We start from the raw sequence: 19420 nt of genomic DNA on the forward strand, positions 1-19420 counted from the left end.
TGTTTTTGCCCCCATTTATCATGAGCTGAACTCAAATATCTGAGACGTTCTCTATGTACACAAAAGGCAATATTTCTCTCAAATATTGTTCACTAATCTGTGTAAATCTGTATAAGTGAGCACTTCTCCTTTGTCGAGATAATCCACGCATGTCAAGATGCTGATTAGACAGCATGATTATTGCACAGGTGTGCCTTAGGCTGACCACAATAAAAGGCCACTCTGAAATGTGCAGTTCAACCACACAGCACAATGCCACAGATGTTGCAAGTTTTGAGGAAGCGTGCAATTGGCATGCTGACTGCAGGAATGTCCACCAGAGCTGTTGCCTGTGAATTTAATGTTCATTTCTCTACCATAAGCCGTCTCCAAAGGCATTTCAGAGAATTTGGCAGTACATCCAACTGGCCTCACAACCATATACCACGTTTAACCACACAAGCCCAGGACCTCCACATTTAGCATCTTCACCTCCAAGATCGTCTGAGACCAGCCACCCGGACAGCTGCTGTAACAATTGGTTTGCATAACCTAAGAATTTCTGCACAAACTGTCAGAAATTGTCTCAGGGAAGCTCATATGCATGCTTTTTTGATTATTGCACACCTGGCAATAATCATGCTGTCTAATCAGCATCTTGATATGCCACACCTGTGAGGTGGGTGGATTATCTCGACAAAGGAGAAGTGCTCACTAACACAGATGTAGACAGATTTGTGAACAATATTTGAGAGAAATAGGCCTTTTGGGTACAAGGAGAATGTCTTAGATCTTTGAGTTCAGCTTGTGATAAATGGGGGCAAAAAGTTCAGCGTATGCACAACATGTTTGCAATGTATACAATATATGCATTGCAACCATGTTTGTAGCTAACAACATGACTGTCAGTGACTGAGATGGCCGTGTTACTATTGCCATTTTTGTTATTTGGTATCAGAATGGATATTAATGTTTCATTTTAAATAATTAAATCAAACTACTTCAAATATTTCCTATTCATCCATGTTATTGTTATTTCCATTTTCCACATTGAAATGAATGTGCACAATACAAATATGACAAGAATAAAACTAAAATGATGTATAACAAATACAGATGAAAAAGGTTTAGAATCATTAATGAATACTTGTGGAAATTAAAATAGGACCAAAACAGATATCAGTTTTATACACTGTTCCAGATAATGCCTCGTTCATTTCAACATGTTTTCTCCATACCTAATAAACACAGCTCTGAAATTAGACGGCTTTCCCCATGATGAGCAGGCTCATTGAAAACACCATGATGAAAAAGATCCACATGAAGAAGCGGTCTAACACTTTTGCCACCTTCTTCCACTCCCCAGTCCTTTTCGCTGTGGCTCTCGTATCTCTGTAGTAGTTAGCAATGTACCCAATATTCCACAGGAGTTGCTGCTGCTCAGAGATGCATTGGGTCTTACACGCCTCTTCTGTTCCGCTTCTCCCTTCCACCCCGTCGCTCACACCTCCCTTTCTGCTCCTCCTGGAGACATCAGCACCTGGTGAGTTTCCACAGCCAATTGTCATGAACATGCCGTTGTTCCAGGCGCTGTTCTGGTTGGTGGGGATCCCCTCCATAGAGCCGGTGGGGCTCTTTAACTGATCTTCGTTCTCCTCAGTTATTTTCGGGGTCATGCCGCCTTGACCACTTTCCAGTTTCAGCATCAATTCCTCTCGGACAGCCTCTCCATTCATGGTGCAGTTGTTGCTCCTCTGGGGTGGAGGCGAAGGTGGTGGTGGAGAGTCCTGATTCTCAGGTTGGAAAGACATGCAGTTCTCCCCTACTTCATACACAAAGCACACCCTAGCCATGTACTGGAGAATGAAGATCTTAGCCCATTTGGGAACGGGCTTGGCGTCTGGGCCACAGTGATGGATGTTCATGATGAAGATGGTCAGTGCCGTGGAGGCCGTTATCATGGTCATGGTAGCTATGTAGTACTTTCCTAGGGGGACATTAAAAGAGCAATACACAGATTGCATTATTTTACCTTACCATTAAATGGCAACGACATCACCTTAACTTGTTCCACTACTACTTCAAATATACTACAGCATATGTTCATCCCCAGCTAAATCATTACCCTCACCAATAAGTGGCACGTTCTCTGACGGAGGCATGATTTCAGCGACGAGAAGCTGAAACACGGTCAGAGCCAGCATGACAGTGACTCCCAGGGACACCTTTTCCCCAGAGTCAGCCGGCAGGTAGAAGCCCAGAGGGGCCAGGAAGGAGATCATCACACAAGGGATGAGTAGATTGAACACATAGAAGGAAGCCTTCCTTTTAAGTTGGAGGGTGTAGGTCACATCAGGGTAAGGATCAGCGCAGCAGCCATAGAGAACGATGTTCCTCTTGGCAGGCATCCCCAGCACCTGACAAAGAGGAACAGTATGAAAGTAGGTTAGTTGCCTGTATTATGATTTTTTTAATTATTTCTGGTAACATTTGCTTTGAAGGGGTCCTCATGACTGGGTTATTACATGTGTGATTTCATTTAACAAGTATTGTTGTTAGTAATACAGTAACAACTTGTAAACTGAATAATTTTGTAAGTGGTTGGACTTGGTGCCTGTAATTACAAAAGTGTTACGGAAATGGTTGTGATCCCTGGTGGATATGCTGTGTGTTTCAGTGATTATGGACTATACTAGCCACATGGGTATTGCGCACAGCACATAATTCCATTCGAAGTACGCCTTGTGGGCAGGACTTTAGTAACATTTTTGTTATTATTATTTTTTTATTGCATTTTATTTTCATGGAAACAACAAAAAAATGTGTATACTCTATGTAGCATATCAAAATAAAAGTTGTAAAAAAGTAATAAGTAATAAAAGTACAAAATAAAAAGTTGAACCAAAAAAAAAAACATGATCCTAAATCAACACAAAGGCTCTGTCCAGTTTGTTATGTAACTGAGTGATGGAGAACAATGGAGACTAAATTAAGTTTGTCATCGATTTTTATTTTTAGGCAGGACTCTGGCAGGAACTCCCAAAGATTTACATTTAATATGTTTACCTGGAAGTTGATTTTGGGTGAGAACCTGCACTGTAGCAATAACACCACAGAAGCTGTGATGAATCACAATACTAACTCAATGTAAATGTCCAAATCAAAGACTTTCAGTCATTTTACCCAGCTAGGAATTTTGCTGTTAAATGTGATCTAGTCAATAAAAATTATTAATGCATTACCTTTGCCTACTGGCTGTATAGAGGGGTAGAAAATAGGACTATTTAATCATAGGCAAGGCTTTTAGCCAAACCCATGGTTTAGAAAGCAGAAGGTCTCTACATGTGTTGCATATTGCACTGATTGCTGTTTGAAGGCTGACCAACTGTGTATACTCAGTGTATACTCAATGCTGATGAGTTTGTGTAAAGTGCATTTCCCAGGCTAGCTAGCCTTACCAATGCATTATCTAAATTGCTGCAGTGAATCCGAAGTTGTCTAGTGGAGTGTGAATTGGTCAAAACCATTCAACCCAAGAGGATGGGAGGAGTACATTTTCTTCAATTAAAAACATATCAAAAATGTTACCATTTTTACCATTTATAGTTTATTTTTACTGACTAGCTCAGAAATATGTATATATTGACAAATTATCCAATGGATTACGATAAAAATATGGAGATCCAAAAACATAATATATAATTATAAAATTGTAACATAACAATTATTGTGTTAATTATTTAATTCGCTCAAATTCCAGCCCAGTGAAATGTTGCAAGTGGAAGGTGGAACATGATTAATTCTGAAATAATAAATATCAGTTGGTGGCATTTAGATAACATGCTACATTATATTAACATATATCCAATGGATTTATAACATTCTTAGTTTACACCTCAAAGCAAGGTCATAGTGTAGAAATAAACAAACATTTAGAATTTCCGGTCGTTGATGATGCGTGTGGATTTGTAGTTATTTACATGTAACAAGGTCACATTTTGGTATAGGTTTAAACATGGTAATAGACAGTTGACATGTTATTACAAAACATTAGTTACAAAGTAGAACAAACTATAGTGGAATAACATTCCATATTTTTTGTGCCAAATGTCTAATGGTTAATTCTGTAACAATTAACATGAAGTAATGTGATCATGTAACTACTATTTTGTTACTACAGTTATTATTATTATTTTTGCTCCATGTAAGAATTGCACCAGATTAATAAAAATAAATGACCTGACCATGGCAACCATAATTAATTGTTACACTTCTGTAATTACAGACCACAAATACCACCTGTTAAGTGTTTTGAAATCTGGTTCTTGTTACTATAAAAGTACACAGTTAATTGCACTTTAAAGTAATGTGTTAGAAGTGTGTAAAATGGTAGACAGTAACATTTATGAATTCACCTCCCATTCCACATTCTCCACCAGGTCTGCCAGATCAGCTTGTTCCATGGCGTTCTGGAGATCCATCTGGTTACCGTTGTATGTCCATGAGCCATATGTGAACCTGCACTGCTGGGCGTCGAAGGGGAAGAAGGATACGTCGACTTTACAGGAGCTCTTGGTGATGGCCGGGGAATCCCACATGATCTGACCGTCATGGCGGATAACTACATTAGTGTCCATGGAGCCTGTGAAATGGCTATCCGCACTGAAATATATGCAGAAAGATCACAGCTGGGAGAGACAGCCAAAACAGTACAGCAGTTGATTGCACCATGCAGTTAGGAATTAGTCTAGATGTGTTAGCAATATTGGTTTATAGTTATATCGAAGCTGATGTCCATTCATATGAAAACTCTAATAATGTAAATATCATAAGGTCAATGGTAAGAAAAAATAAAAGAATGGAAAAGCATGTCAACATAAGGGAAATGCACAAGAAAACCAATGGTCGAAGAGAGACCTTGTGGAAAGTGTTGCTCTTCATTGACCACCTTGTCTTTGTTTCTGCGTTTTGTAACCATGTAGTACTCTATACACTATTTATTTCCTTGAATTTCACAGATTCCCAGTAACACTGGTGTAGAAAAAGCTGAAAATAACCAGAACACTCCCATGAATAAATGTCTTCAAGGAGTGTTCCGCTTGTGCCTTCAAGTTGACATGTGGAACAAATAGTGGGAATAAGAGATTTCTTCGATTAACCCAATACCAATCCGACCTACTTGTTATATAGGACTATATCAGGTCTCCATACATAACTACTAGGTATGCGGATGGTATCAAGTCCATCATAATCATCTTTATTCCATGTGAGGTAGGAGTCTATCCACACCTGTCGTATCCATAAATATGCTGTCAGAATCTGGTTACGCTCATCCTGCAATAGAGGCAACATATTTAAAAATATGCATTTTTGGGACATTATAAAAATAAAGTTTTGCTGGAATAAATATAGTAATGTTACCATGTCAATGATCTGTGAGAGCGTGATCTGCAAGGTGACATTAAGGATGTTTTCTGTGTCATCTACAGGTCTCAGGGCACTGGTGTAGTTTGTGAACAAATCAGTCAGCAGCTTCTGGGCATATCTGCCATGAGCACTCCAACAGACTGGTACGGTTCATAGAGAGGAATACAAATATTTTATGATTTTACAAATACGCTGCTCAAACGAATTAAGGGAAAACGTAATCATCACAGTATAACACCAAGTCCATTAAACTACAGGGATATCAATCTGACCTGTTAGGAAGCATAAGTGATTGTGAATCAATGTCACCTGTTTCGGTGCAAATGAAAGTGACAACAGGTGCACTGGAGAGGCAACAGCAAGACAACCCTGAAAAGGGAATGGTTTTGCAGGTGGTGGCTCTCTCCTTATGCTTCCTGACTGATTCTTCTCTAGTTTTGTGTTTTGCTAGTGTCCCTATCCACCTCACACTGGTAGCATGAGGTGGTACCTGTGGCCCATTCAGTTTGCATAGGTAGTCCAGCTCCTACAGGATGGCACATCCATACCTGCCATCGCAAGAAAGTTTGCTGTGTCTCCCAGGACAGTCTCAGGAGCATGGAGGAGATACCAGGAGACTGGCCGTTATACGAGGAAAGTTGGACCAGGCCGAATAAATGCAGGAGGAGGATCACTGCCTGAGCACTACAAAATAACCTCTAGCGGGCTACTGGGGTGCATGTTTATGACCAAACTGTCAGAAACAGACTCCATGAGAGTCCTCTAGTGGGACCTGTGCTCATAGCCCAGCCCTGTGAAGTTCGATTGGCATTCATGAACCTCTGGCATGTTATGTATCGGTGCATCCGATGCCACCGAGTAGCGCCACAGACTGTCCACTGATGCCCAGATCCAGGTCTGGAAGGAGATTCCCCGGGACATCTTCCTTTGTCTCATCAAGAGTATGCCCGGCCTTTTTCGGGGGTGCATACAGACACGTGGGGGCCATGCACACTACTGAGTCTCATTATGAGTTGCCGTGATGAAATTCACACAAGTTGGAAAAGCATGTGATTTCCGTTGTTTACTTTGATTTTTGGTGTGAGTTTCAATCGGTTGGTGGTTTTGGTTTTTACTGACCGTTTTATACATCATTTTGTGTTCAATAAATTAAACAATGTACAGTAAAGATTTTGAACTTTAATATATTTCATTCATCGAGACCCAATGTGTGATTTCAGTGTTCCCTACATTTTCTTGAGCAGTGTATGTTATTGCTTACACAATTTGAACCCTAACCACATTTTGGAATAGCCAATCATTGTCGGCAGTAGAGTGAAAATGGGGGCTATATTTCATTATGTTTGGCCAACCCTCAACCTCTGGCTTATAACCTGAGTGCATCTAATCGTCTTACATACGCACAAACCTCATTAATCCATGGATGCATCCATTTGTTATGTGTGGGGAATGTTTTCTTTTCCACAAATTAGACGCCTTAATAACTAATTGAACATAATTTGAATGACACAGCGTACATAAGCATTGTTGCTGACCATGTTCATCTCTTTATGGCCAGTCTACCTGTTTTCAAATGGATACTTCCAGAGTGGCCAAGTGCTGCACAATCCTTATCAAATATAGAGCACCTTTGGGATAAGATGGAACAGGTGAATTGCAGGTTCTGCAAGAAGCTTTCGAGTCAGCATGTCCCTAATGATTTTTTCAGCACCTTCTGTGAAGAATCCAGACTGTAATTTTGGCCAATGGTTGTAGATGTCCTCACATCTATGCTGCTGCCTCCTGTGTACATTCAACTGGTGTATTATTTCAAATAAATAAATTATGCTTACTTTATGCTTAGAGCTATGCTTTTTTAATGATTTTTTACAGAATAAAAATACTTGCATTAGTTTTCACTATATACTATTGTATACTAAATATTCACCATTCTTTGATCTATTTTTTAAATTATTTTAGGATATACAATAAGTGTTTTTTTGTTTTCCAGAGGCTCATAATAGGAAGTAATGACAAATGTAGTTTTTTTCATAACAGTGCCAGAAGCAACTGTTCTCAGTGGATGTGGATGAGCCAGATGTTAACCTAGTTCACTTAAATAAAGCCTTTGAAGAGGGATGCAAAAAATGGCCACAGGATTATAGTATGCCAGACAATCCCTAACAACTGATAATTCCTGTATCCTGCCTTCAACTGCCATGGGGGATAGATTAATCCCAATCCAACTGGGACATTGGGCATAGCAAAATTCTGCAGATTTCATTATTAAGGGAACTCTATATTGTAACATAATGTAATTAATGTAATACAAATCCAATAACAGCCATATACATGCATAATAAATTAACTATTCTAAATCAGTAATAAAATCATTCACCTGACCATTTCAATGATGTAAAGAGTGGAACACATTGCAATAAGATTATTGTATTTTTTCAAAATACAACATTAGCAAAATTAAGTGAATAGATTGTAAGTAAAATTTACCATTTTAGGTTTAGCACTTTCATCTATGCATAGTTAACAGATAAAACTATAGCATACCTGGAATTATATTCAAGCAGAGAATGAAAGCCAGAATAGCTCCAATTCCACAAAGTTTCATCTTGCTTTTTCAGGAAAGTCTACATTTATATCGATCAAAATAACGCCGAATTATGAATTGAATGACAAGGTCCCCGGCATGGAAATCAGTAGACTGATTGTATACTGTAAGTGTGGTCGATGTAAAATGCTAGACTTAGAGGCGGGGCGGATGATCGCCTGAGTGGGTGACCCAAGTTTAAATAACTAGCATTTCAGGCTGTCGGTTATCGTAAGAGTAAATTCTACAATATTCTTTGAATGGTTATTACATCGTTTTTTTTAAATGTATTTTATGTCATGTCGGAGTGTATATCAACAATAATCGCGTTAACACTAAATCATTCGTGGCGTTGAGCTTAATCCGGTAGAGATCTTGGCGATGTGCGTGATCACCACAGCTCTTAAGGTGTTAATTGCCATATATGTCAATTCAAACAGTTTCTCCCAGTTCATCAATATACTTGAGGTACCAATCATGTTTTAGTTTAGAGAAATCACGTAATAGTATTGGGTCTTGATGCGAACACAATATTTTGATAGGCTACTCCCCGCCTCCCTCGCCTCCCCCTGCACCCGTTCACTGCTGAGACAGTAAGCTACATTGCTTTCTCGGTTATAATACGTTTTTAACCGATCTCTTTAATATATTATTCTTATTAGGTTATATGGCAACTGGAGGAAGATTCGGTTTGGATTGAAGGCATCGTTTTGATGCTTAGTTTTTCAATTGTACTCGGCATAAAACATAGATATAAGCTAACTGCGGTGAAGTTAGCTTAATATTCAAGATTCGGACTTTGATCGTCAATACCTCATCAACAAAACCGGCCAGCAAGACAGCAATTACATATTCTGATTATGCTGACAATAGCGAACAAGTAACACTCCATGTTTTCTCTGTTGCGTTCAATTTTCAAAAGACGACATTACAGTCATGTCTATGGCGGATTCTCCATCTATTCTCAGTTAAGGGAGTGTGTTAAAAGTGCATAATGAACGTTGTTTTTACTGACAAACGCCGAATGCATTGCAACAAAAAAACTACAAAGCTCAGAATTCGGAGCCCTACCATTTACATTATTATTGTTTTGTATCATTAAAAACGTCAAGGTAAAAATACTTTTAACGCATGTTATTAAAGTAAAGGTCTGTACTTCAGACCCAATGAAACTTTTGTAATAGACCAGCTGATACAGCGTTCAGGGACAAAAGCCCTACCATGAATATCAATCAATATTATCATTTAGGAAATTCATATTATCGAAGACATTTTAATTAAGAGAAATGTCAATAGCTCGGACCCAATACAAGTTAGAAATAACAAATTGATAAAACTGATAACCAACCAATAACCTGATAATAACCAACTGATAATCTGAGCAATTTGACAATGTTTATGGATTTTTTTGGGAACATTTTAAAACTGAAGGATGTTGATGGTAGAGCAGTTGTCTCTAAGATATATTGATTGGTTATTTAATACGCGCTATTGACATTTACATTAACAACTGACGTTTTTATAAACATGACCAGATAATGGTGCACTTTTAAAACAGTGCCTTAACCCTCGCGTGGTAGTAAAAAAAAATCGCGTTCTTTTCGACTCTGAAAGATAAATATGAAACCGAAATGGAAAAACAAGGTGTGTTGCTTGTTCGCAATCGTGAGCAGATTTGGAAAATGTAATATGTTTCTTTCTGGAAGATTTCGTTGATGAGGTATTTACGTTAAAAGCCCGAATCTTGAATATAAAGCTAACTTCACCGCAGAGATAAGCTACTGAATTATAGTGGATACCAAATAACCTTATCAAGGTAAATCTGATTATATTCAGTAACCTATGCGACGATGCATATGCATGCATGCACATGTAGCACAGACAGCAGTCTTAGAATAATAGAAAGCTAACTGTAAAATGACCTAGCTGTTCCAGGTATGGAATGATATTCAGATAATTTTCATATATGGTTTCCTGGTCAAACACAGTAGCTTATGTCACTGAAAACAGCAACACAAATAATCACTCAAACCTATTGAATGAAGATTCCAACAGTATTTCTTATCTTGTTATGTGCACATGGTCACAGTAAAAAGCTTATTTTGAACAGGACCCTGATGTCCCAGTCTAGGATGCTGCAGGGACCACATATCCCAGGTCATGAGAAGCCTCTCATCAGACTATCGTTCACCTCTTGTGTTGTGGGCACCGTCAGTCTGCCCCTGCTTGGTTTAACAACCTGTATCTTCATCTCCTCTGTGTTCCATTTTGAGGACTCCACTGATACTCACTGCAAGGTGATCATGTCCTTGTTACATAACATAGTTGAATGCTAATGACTGTGTTTTAGTTTGGTCTGAATTTCTTGTCTCTGGTTTTAGGTTCCCAATTATCTACCTTCCATTAGCGCCTCAATAAGCCTGAGCCCAGAATGCCATATCTGGAGGTTCTGCATTGGCCTACACTCTGCTCCTAGGTTCCTAGTGGCAGTGGTTTATTTTAACTTCTACAAGGGCCACTTTTCCACAAGGTTTCAAGAGTGGCTCCTCAGCTGCCTCAACTTCATGTGTGCCATCACTGAGAATTTTGGCGTCTTGCTTCTTACCTACGTGTCATCCAGTGAGACATACAGTGAGTGACATTTGACAATACTTTAGTTAGCTTTGGGTCTGCTGAATATTGTTTATGTTGGGGTTTTATATTTAAATTTGGGGTTTTATATTCTGCTCAATATCATAATATCTTCCACATTAGGTTATTCAGTTTTGATTTCAAATTGTTATGGCTGACTGTTATGGCTAATTAAGTTGTACCTGTGTTCTTTTATTTCCTCCTTTGTCCAATAGTTGTCCATAAGGAAGGTTTTGTCCTGTTTGTTGCTAGTTCTTTTATACACATGATGTTAACCTGTCGGCTGTGGTTGGTTATAAAGAAGTATTCGCAGATTCCTGAGGTAAGGCATTGCTCCTTACCTTTAGCCCTGAAGGCATGCTGCAGGTAAGAAAGTTGCTCATTCACCTGAATACATGAAACTGTTTTGAAATTGCTTGCCATTTCTCATGATCTTGTTTTGTGGTGAAGCAGGCAGAATATTGTTCCTGTAATTACAGTTTTCTTTTTAATTCAATGAAGGGTTTTCTGCCGTTTTAAAAAGGTGACACTAGAGCCATCTAGAGGAAAATGTCGAATACTGCAGCCTAAATAAGACAGCATTGTCAAGTTCATTTGAAAGCTCTGTCCATTCACAAAGACGGACATAACTGGGGAGAAACGTATTCTTACATTGCCATTGAAGGCATCCACCATTTTGAGTTGGTCAACAGGGCGTGCCTTCAACAACCATTTAAGGAAAAACACATTTCACATCACTATGAGGTAATGGACAGAGAGAACTATTACCCTGTGATTTGGGGAACAACTGTTTTATGATCTCGAACTGATCAGTGTTACAGGGCGTTACTGAGGTCCAGTTGAGTCAAACTTGGAGGAAGCCCCTGGCTATGTTTATTTTGGCAGGGCCTGGGCCTCTGTCCCAGAGGAACTGCAGCTTCCTGACCTAGTCTGAGGCTTTGACCACCACACCCCTCCGCTATACACACAAGTCACTGGCAGTGTAATCATTCATATTCATCATGAAACATGCACACACTCAAACAGATGCATACAACACACAGATAATGATAGAGTGTAGTCGCTTATGTCATAAGTATACAAGGGCTGCTGGGAATCATTTAGAGATAACACTACATGTTGTTATCTGTGGTACATTTTAGTCTGACCAATCTGACCATGCCGTGAATTACTTGAAAACCTTTTCTTCTTAATGAAAGGCATCTGAAAGGCATGATGGCCTAATGCTGTGTAACTTTGTCAGGCACTACACTTTTTCACGCTGTAACCCTGAGGTCCTACTCACAATGCTTACTTGGGTGAACCAATCATTACAGAGTTTTACAGAGATGATGCAAATCTGCCTACAAGGATTTAACATTAAAGTGCAAAGTACAACTCAGTGCAAAAAATCCAGTCTGAAAGTAATATTAATTATACATTTTCTGCTATTGGCCATTGCCATTTGTTAGTAGTTAGAAATTATGTTTCTAATCATTAGTTACTGTGAGCTTTTTTGGGTGGGGCCAGTAGATGAGGAAATGCTCTTGCTTGAGACATGCTGCCTGTGATCTACATGCGGTATAAATAGTCTTTGGGGAAGGATGTGGCTGAAACTAGTTCTGTTTGTACACCGACCATACTAAATGCTTGTGTCATTAGAAGAGATTTGCTCAGAGGGCCTAAAATCTTCTCGTACATCAAATTCCTTCACCAAAAGAACATCTCCAGGTGTTCACTGACGTGAACACAGAGTGGGGGTGAGCCTATTGTTCCTCAAGCATGGGAGAGGTTTATATCATCCAGGGGCATCATCATCAAATACTTAAAGGCCTTCACCATTACGTTTGTCCTTTACGTGTCATAAAAAATGTGTATATGCACTGTATACGTACTGTATTTATACGTCATATTGTTTTTCAATAAAATATATAGTTGTTGCATATATGGTACTTACAGGTTAACTATTAGTACATATTTCATTTATTGTTCATGAGTATTTTCCTCATTGTCATAATAAAAAAATATGTTTATTGTTACACAACTAATAAAGTAGACAATTTCAAGTTTCCAAATAAAGTTATTTTAACTTAATATTAATTCATATTAATCTATCGCAAAAAAATAGGGACACTATGTAGTACATGTTTTGTCATTTCTATTTGGTGATACCAATATTTACACAAATAGGCTCAAATTAAAGTTGAGAATCTACAACCTTATTGTATTTTTTCATTTTAAATGTAAGGTTTTGGAAATTAGGGCCTAGGAAGAGAAGACAATAAATTCACTGTACACATTATTACAAGTTTCCCTGTATTTCTTTATTTTCTCACTCACAGGATGGAAAGTCTTACCACTGGAAGATTCGTTGCTTGGTCCTCAACATAGCTTTCTGCTGCTTGGCTGCTTACTTTTATTGGAAACACAACATGTTCTGTGAAACTGGAAGTAAGTATACTATCCTTTAGAATAATGGAATATAGTAGTACAATTCCAAAAATACTATGGTACTTTCATGGAGTGGATACTGTGGTATTTTTGTGCTGTGGTGGTGACCAAAAAACAAGAAAGTACCATGGTAAATCATTATACTAGTACATACTATTTTTTAAGTTTTCAACGAAGAATTATTTTACAAATTGTTTACGTTTTTAAAGTTTGACTGACTGATTCTTCTGGCATTTTTCACATTATAAACTTTTGGTTAACGACCCACTTTATGGTTGATACAGTTCTTGAACAATAGTGTTACAAATGTGCAGATCACCCTCAGTGCATTCAAACAGTTGTTTTACTGGACGGTGGAGACAAAACTAATTATTCTAATGTAGAACTGAACATACAGTGCATATAAAAAGTCTACACACCCCTGTTAAAATCCCAGGTTATTGTGATGTAAAAGAATGAGACAAAGATAAATCATGTCAGAACCTTTTCCACTAATGTGACCTATAATGTGAACAATTCAATTGAAAAACAAACTGAAATCTTCGGGGGGGGGGTAAATGAAAAATAAAAACCTTACAATAACCTGGTTGCATAAGTGTGCACACCCTCTTATAACTGGGGATGTGGCTGTGTTCAGAATTAACCAATCACATTCAAACTCATGTTAAATAGAATTCCTTACACACCTGCCATCATTTTGTGCTGTGTCCAGGCACTTCATATAACAAAAATAACTGATGTCAATGCCGATATAGATGTTTTTACATTTCTTTATCTGTGTAACCAGGCATGAACTAAATAAGAATTGTTGCTTTATAGCATGATTCTAATTTCAACAAATGTAAATTAAATCATATAAAAATATATATTTTTTTAAAGACAAAGATAAGCCTGATACTGAATGTAAAATGTAAAGAATATATGATGCCTGGATATAAATAAAGAAAATAAATAGTGCAACCACAGTGCAACAGAGAAAAATGAATAACAATACAACAATTGGACACATTACTTATAATAATTATTATATTGAAAAATTAAAAATAAAAATATATATATATACACTCACCTTAAGGATAATTAGGAACACCTGTTCAATTTCTCATTAATGCAATTATCTAATTAGGGGTGTGGTCCTGGTCAAGACAATCTCCTGAACTCCAAACTGAATGTCAGATTGGGAAAGAAAGGTGATTTAAGCAATTTTGAGCGTGGCATGGTTGTTGGTGCCAGACGGGCCTGGTCTGAGTATTTCACAATCTGCTCAGTTACTGTGATTGTCACGCACAACCATTTCTAGGGTTTACAAAGAATGGTGTGAAAAGGGAAAAACATCCAGTATGCGGCAGTCCTGTGGGGCGAAAATGCCTTGTTGATGCTAGAGGTCAGAGGAGAATGGGCCGACTGATTCAAGCTGATAGAAGAGCAACTTTGACTGAAATAACCACTCGTTACAACTGAGGTATGCAGCAAAGCATTTGTGAAGCCACAACACGCAAAACCTTGAGGCGGATGGGCTACAACAGCAGAAGACCCCACTGGGTACCACTCATCTCCACTACAAATAGGAAAAAGAGGCTACAATTTGCACAAGCTCACCAAAATTGGACAGTTGAAGACTGGAAGAATGTTGCCTGGTCTGATGAGTCTCGATTTCTGTTGAGACATTCAGATGGTAGAGTCAGAATTTGGCGTAAACAGAATGAGAACATGGATTCATCATGCCTTGTTACCACTGTGCAGGCTGGTGGTGGTGGTATAATGGTGTGGGGAATGTTTTCTTGGCACACTTTAGGCCCCTTAGTGCCAATTGGGCATTGTTTAAATGCCAGAGCCTACCTGAGCATTGTTTCTGACCATGTCCATCCCTTTATGACCACTATGTACCCATCCTCTGATGGCTACTTCCAGCAGGATAATGCACCATGTCACAAAGCTCGAATCATTTCAAATTGGTTTCTTGAACATGACAATGAGTTCACTGTACTGAAATGGCCCCCACAGTCACCAGACCTCAACCCAATAGAGCATCTTTGGGATGTGGTGCAATGGGAGCTTCGTGCCCTGGATGTGCATCCCACAAATCTCCATCAACTGCAAGATGCTATCCTATCAATATGGGCCAACATTGCTAAAGAATGCTTTTAGCATCTTGTTGAATCAATGCCACATAGAATTAAGGCAGTTCTGAAGGCGAAAGGGGGTCAAACAAAGTATTAGTATGGTGTTCCTAATAATCCTTTAGGTGAGTGTATATGTATTATAAAAATTACTGGAGCATATTGGACGCCTATTCAGACAAAAGCACAATCGTTCTGAAATAACCGGACACATTTAAATCAATATTGCTTGCCGATATCGGTGCATCCCAACTTTTTACTGCTTTAATTGCATTGATATTTGGTATAATTGGTATAATAGCAAAAAGGCATACAATGGATATAAAAAGTCTACACACCCCTGTTAAAATGCCAGGTTCTTTTCATGTAAAAGAATGAGACAAAGATAAATCATGTCAGAACTTTTTTTAACTTTTAATGTGACCTATAATGTGAACAATCCAATTGAAAAATAAAAATGAAAAAATGACAAATGAAAACCTTACAATAACCTGGTTGCATAAGTGTGCACAACCGCTGTGTCCAGAATTAACCAATCACATTCAAACTCATGTAAAATAGAAGTCATTACACACCTGCCATCATTTAAAGTGACTCTGATTAATCACAAATAAAGTTCAGCTGTTCTAGTAGGATTTTCTTAGTTGTATCTCAGAGCAAAGCCATGGTCCGCAGAGAGCTTCCAAAGCATCAGAGGGAACTCATTGTTGAAAGATATCAGTCAGGAGAAGGGTACAAAATAATTTTCAAAGCATTAGATATACCATGGAACACAGTAAAGACAGTCATCATCAAGTGGATAAAATATTGCACAACAGAGACATTACCAAGAACTGGACATCACAGGGTGTGACTTAGTGTGGTGGGGGGGTATGTGTCTCAGGCCTCCAAATCACTAGAACTGCCCCGTCTACTGTCTGACACAATATTTATATATGTATGTAAGGGATGCAATGCCATTGTTATTTTTGGGTTGCAAAACCATGGTTGAAGTGATGTAGTGGTGAAAACATAGACTGTAAAAAAAGACGCCCCTTCGCTCTTTTCCATTGGTGAAAACTGAAGCCGCCAGTGTCCCGATATGGCGCTGACATCTTGGACTTGCGTCTGCGCAGATAGCGATCTTGGGACCAGTTCTGCGCAGTAGTTATGCGCAGTAGCGAGCAGGAAGTAAAGCCGTAAAGCCGCGAAATCAACGGCCCCACCCCTGTGCCCCGCCCTCACTCTCCCTCGCAGAATGCGCATACCGTAATCAATCGCAAGCACACGCTGCACTGTTTTGGAAGTGGAGTCCTGCTCCTGTGAACTCTGTCTGCTCCGTTCCACTCCAACCTCATTAAAATAAGGTAAATACAAGTAGCCTACTAACCACACATTTAAACAGAGTTCAATCAAGTCCAAGTACAGTACAACCTTTGCTTGTTAAACCTAGATGATATGTTATAGCCTAACTTACATCATGTTTAACCTTAATTTAGAATAGGCCTAATACAAAAATAATTGGTAACTTCTAGCTAACGATCACCTGCTAGCTATTAACATGGCTATTAACGAGGCTTGTTGTCTTTTAGCTAACGTTAGCTAGCCCATTACATTTATTTACTAATTAAATAGCTTATAAATTTAACTTTCCGAAAAAAATTCAAAGATCAATTGGAAATGCCAGATCGGTTAGCACAATCTACTGCAGAACAACCCATTATGTCCATGTGAATTTATATCAATTATAGAAATTTAGAGATTAAATTTAAAGCTCCAATCTCCTTAGTCCTCCGAAGATCGCGAAAAAAGCCTGTTGGCGCTTCAGTGGCTCCTCGGCTCAGATAGCTGTCATTTACAGCTGTCAATCACAAAGTCACACCACCGTTTTTAGAGCAGTAAATAACAAACTAAAAACCAACTTATTTTAAAAACAAACTCTTGAATTTACATTAGCGTGATACAAACTACAGTAAATGACAGAAACCAGCTTCGGAAAAAAGATTTGAAGGGTAATTTAATTGTTTAATTGGTCTCGCGTCCCATTGAATAACATAGGGAGGCGGGGTTTATGACCTATACTAGGACCACTCACCAGGGGGCGATCGAGACGTTTTAGCTTCACTTTTCAGGGCTTGTGCGGCTTGTGCGGAACGCTTGGGTGAAAAGAAGTAGTGGTTAAACTATTCATCCTATTCAAGAAACATGATTTCAAGAGTTGCTCTGGAGCCAAGCTTCTATCTGGCCTCCAGCATGTCTTTCACTAAACATTGAAAAAGTGTCTGCATATGTTCAGATCATCTTACACAAGTTTATTTTTTCTATTCATGCTGTTGGCTGAGAGTATGCTAATTGCAGCCCATCCCCATAACTTTGATTGTCTATCTGCTTCTGAATTTCTCCCTCCCTTTCTTGCATGCTTCACTGATATGATTGATCTCATTATGTTTTTAGCACACATCTCTGCTATTTTCTGATTATCAGAGATGAAACGTCCACATTCAAACCCTGTATATCTACTATATGGTGGTAAAGTTGATATTGATTTTTGAAGTGTTGCTACATTTATTGTTATTTGTGGTCCTTTTTTTAATGACACCTTGAGTTTGACAGTCCCCTCCGCCCATTACATTTTGAACTGTCCCCTCAAGCTTCAGGGAGAGTATATACGTCAGAGAACAGCATTACCAGTAATGTACTGAACATGTATAGGGCTTTAATTACAATGTCAAAGAGATTCAAACTATTTTATAGATAATATTGCATAAAAGGCTGTTTTCATTTAATACTGTTGATGTGTTCATAACAGTCTCCTGTCTTCCCTCACCACCCAAGGTTACACATTTTTCGCCCTCTTTGAGTACTGCGTGGTGTTTTCCAACATGGCCTTCCACCTAACTGCCTTCTGGGACTTCAAGAGCAGGGAGATGGTTGTCATCTCCCCAGAGGAGTATAAAGACTTCTGACTGGGCAACAGAAGACCAGGTGACAGGTGTTCAACCACTCAGAACATACCTAGCGGAGAGGATATTGTTGCAGAGGAGCAGGAAGAGAGAACATTTTTCCATATATGCACATGATGGTGGATGTCATTTACAGTTACTTAAATACTCACTTTATTTATCTGGACTGTGCGACCTGGAAGTCAACCTTATTGTTCTGCACTAACATTTATTTGAATAACTTTGGTGTTTAATATACTGAAAGATAAATGACCCACTAAGGCTAAATTGACCAACTGACTTGAGTTTGTCCATTCTTTAGTCATGCTCATATGTCTACATTGTTGTACTTGTCAGTTGGTAAATGTTGACTTTTGACAATGATGTGCTTATATACTGTATGATTAAATATAGTGAGTTGTTCATTTCTTTGCCAAAAGGTAGTTTAATGTCTTGCAGCAGCAGATAAGGATTAACAATAATAATGTAAGTTATTCTCAGAGAAATGAATGAGTGAATATGTACTGTGTCTTATTTATTTTGCCTATAAACATTATCATATACAGTAACTGTTAAGTACAGTCCACTCTTAAGCTGCGCATGCTTACCATTACCTAACTGTCAGTTAGAGGTCCACAACCTAAATACGGAAGTTACAAATACATGTACTTCCTCATTTTAAAAGAAGGGATGGGAGAGAGACAGACGTGACTACAAGGTGGTGTTGCATCAAGCAATAATACATTTTGTAACTATACGGTACTGTTGAACTCTCAATGTAGTCACTCAAAGAGGCATCTATTGTCCAGCAGGGAGAGCTACTAAGGCCTTATTTCACTGTCAAATTAGTCCAGAGGTTTGAAGTGTGGGAGAGATAATGTTTGGGCAACAGATGACCGTTTATCTTTCACAACTCCAGGTGGATCATTTCACTTCCAAATAGTCTCAGGCAAATATGGGACTGCATCAATGTTTGTCATGCTGGTTTTCACTTCCCATGATTCTATGGAAACTGTATTTGTATTTTTGAAGTATCTTGCAAGTAATTTATTTGTATACTTTGATCAATGGGTTTCTGTTCCAGACACACGTATCTGCTTTTGCTTGTGATAATAATCAAGATATTTTGCATTATATATTGCAGAATACTTAAAGTGGGTTCTAGTATGGACAATAATTCCTGATATACCGAACAGGATGTCTTCTAGAGAAAAATATGGGACACCTAATGATGATGAAAAAGGACATTTAGAAAGCGATTAACGGCAATATTTACTGAGGCGTTGATACCGCTTTTATGGTTGCCAATAAACACAAAATAACAGTAT

General features: G+C 38.5%; 2 protein-coding genes across 9 annotated transcripts; one reads left to right on the forward strand and one right to left on the reverse strand.

Annotated features, from left to right (window-relative positions):
• Positions 1-744: 744 nt before the first annotated feature.
• Positions 745-8137, reverse strand: chrna10a (cholinergic receptor, nicotinic, alpha 10a). 4 transcript variants are annotated; one of them, XM_010892854.4, is made up of 6 exons: positions 7951-8137; positions 5401-5546; positions 5159-5313; positions 4395-4641; positions 2111-2396; positions 745-1966 (listed from the first exon to the last, which is right to left on the reverse strand). In XM_010892854.4, exons 1-6 carry the CDS (start codon positions 8009-8011, stop codon positions 1239-1241), a joined length of 1623 nt encoding a protein of 540 aa, XP_010891156.1. In that variant the 5' UTR covers positions 8012-8137; the 3' UTR covers positions 745-1238. The 4 variants fall into 4 exon arrangements, with proteins under 4 accessions (XP_010891156.1, XP_034145079.1, XP_010891157.1 ...); XM_034289188.1 differs by lacking the exons at positions 5159-5313; positions 5401-5546 and having other exon boundaries at positions 7951-8023; XM_010892855.4 differs by lacking the exons at positions 5159-5313; positions 7951-8137 and having other exon boundaries at positions 5401-5460.
• Positions 8138-8546: 409 nt separating this feature from the next.
• LOC105023556 (post-GPI attachment to proteins factor 2) lies at positions 8547-19416 on the forward strand. 5 transcript variants are annotated; one of them, XM_010892859.3, is made up of 6 exons: positions 8547-8583; positions 10101-10287; positions 10372-10621; positions 10837-10943; positions 12943-13051; positions 17986-19416. In XM_010892859.3, exons 2-6 carry the CDS (start codon positions 10108-10110, stop codon positions 18114-18116), a joined length of 777 nt encoding a protein of 258 aa, XP_010891161.1. In that variant the 5' UTR covers positions 8547-8583; positions 10101-10107; the 3' UTR covers positions 18117-19416. The 5 variants fall into 5 exon arrangements, 4 of the variants coding, with proteins under 4 accessions (XP_010891161.1, XP_034148804.1, XP_019905255.1 ...); XM_034292913.1 differs by having other exon boundaries at positions 8561-8583; positions 10117-10287; XR_002197194.2 differs by lacking the exon at positions 8547-8583 and adding an exon at positions 8600-9806 and having other exon boundaries at positions 10837-10987; positions 17986-18074.
• The last annotated feature ends 4 nt before the right edge of the window (positions 19417-19420 follow it).

This window comes from Esox lucius, chromosome 1 (assembly GCF_011004845.1).
Source record: "Esox lucius isolate fEsoLuc1 chromosome 1, fEsoLuc1.pri, whole genome shotgun sequence".
Taxonomy (NCBI): Eukaryota; Metazoa; Chordata; class Actinopteri; order Esociformes; family Esocidae; genus Esox; species Esox lucius.

What these genes read in the sequence shown, in the direction of transcription:
- LOC105023556 (XM_010892859.3), top strand. Translation starts at nt 10,108, where the DNA reads ATGTCCCAGTCTAGGATGCTGCAGGGACCACATATCCCAGGTCATGAG. An exon ending in GTCATCCAGTGAGACATACA is followed by an intron (nt 10,622 to 10,836) that starts GTGAGTGACATT and finishes TTTGTCCAATAG; the next exon opens with TTGTCCATAAGGAAGGTTTT. An exon ending in AGTATTCGCAGATTCCTGAG is followed by an intron (nt 10,944 to 12,942) that starts GTAAGGCATTGC and finishes TCTCACTCACAG; the next exon opens with GATGGAAAGTCTTACCACTG.
- chrna10a (XM_010892854.4), bottom strand. Translation starts at nt 8,011, where the DNA reads ATGAAACTTTGTGGAATTGGAGCTATTCTGGCTTTCATTCTCTGCTTG. An exon ending in CTGCTTGAATATAATTCCAG is followed by an intron (nt 5,547 to 7,950) that starts GTATGCTATAGT and finishes GAACCGTACCAG; the next exon opens with TCTGTTGGAGTGCTCATGGC. An exon ending in TGGAGAATGTGGAATGGGAG is followed by an intron (nt 2,397 to 4,394) that starts GTGAATTCATAA and finishes CCTCTTTGTCAG; the next exon opens with GTGCTGGGGATGCCTGCCAA.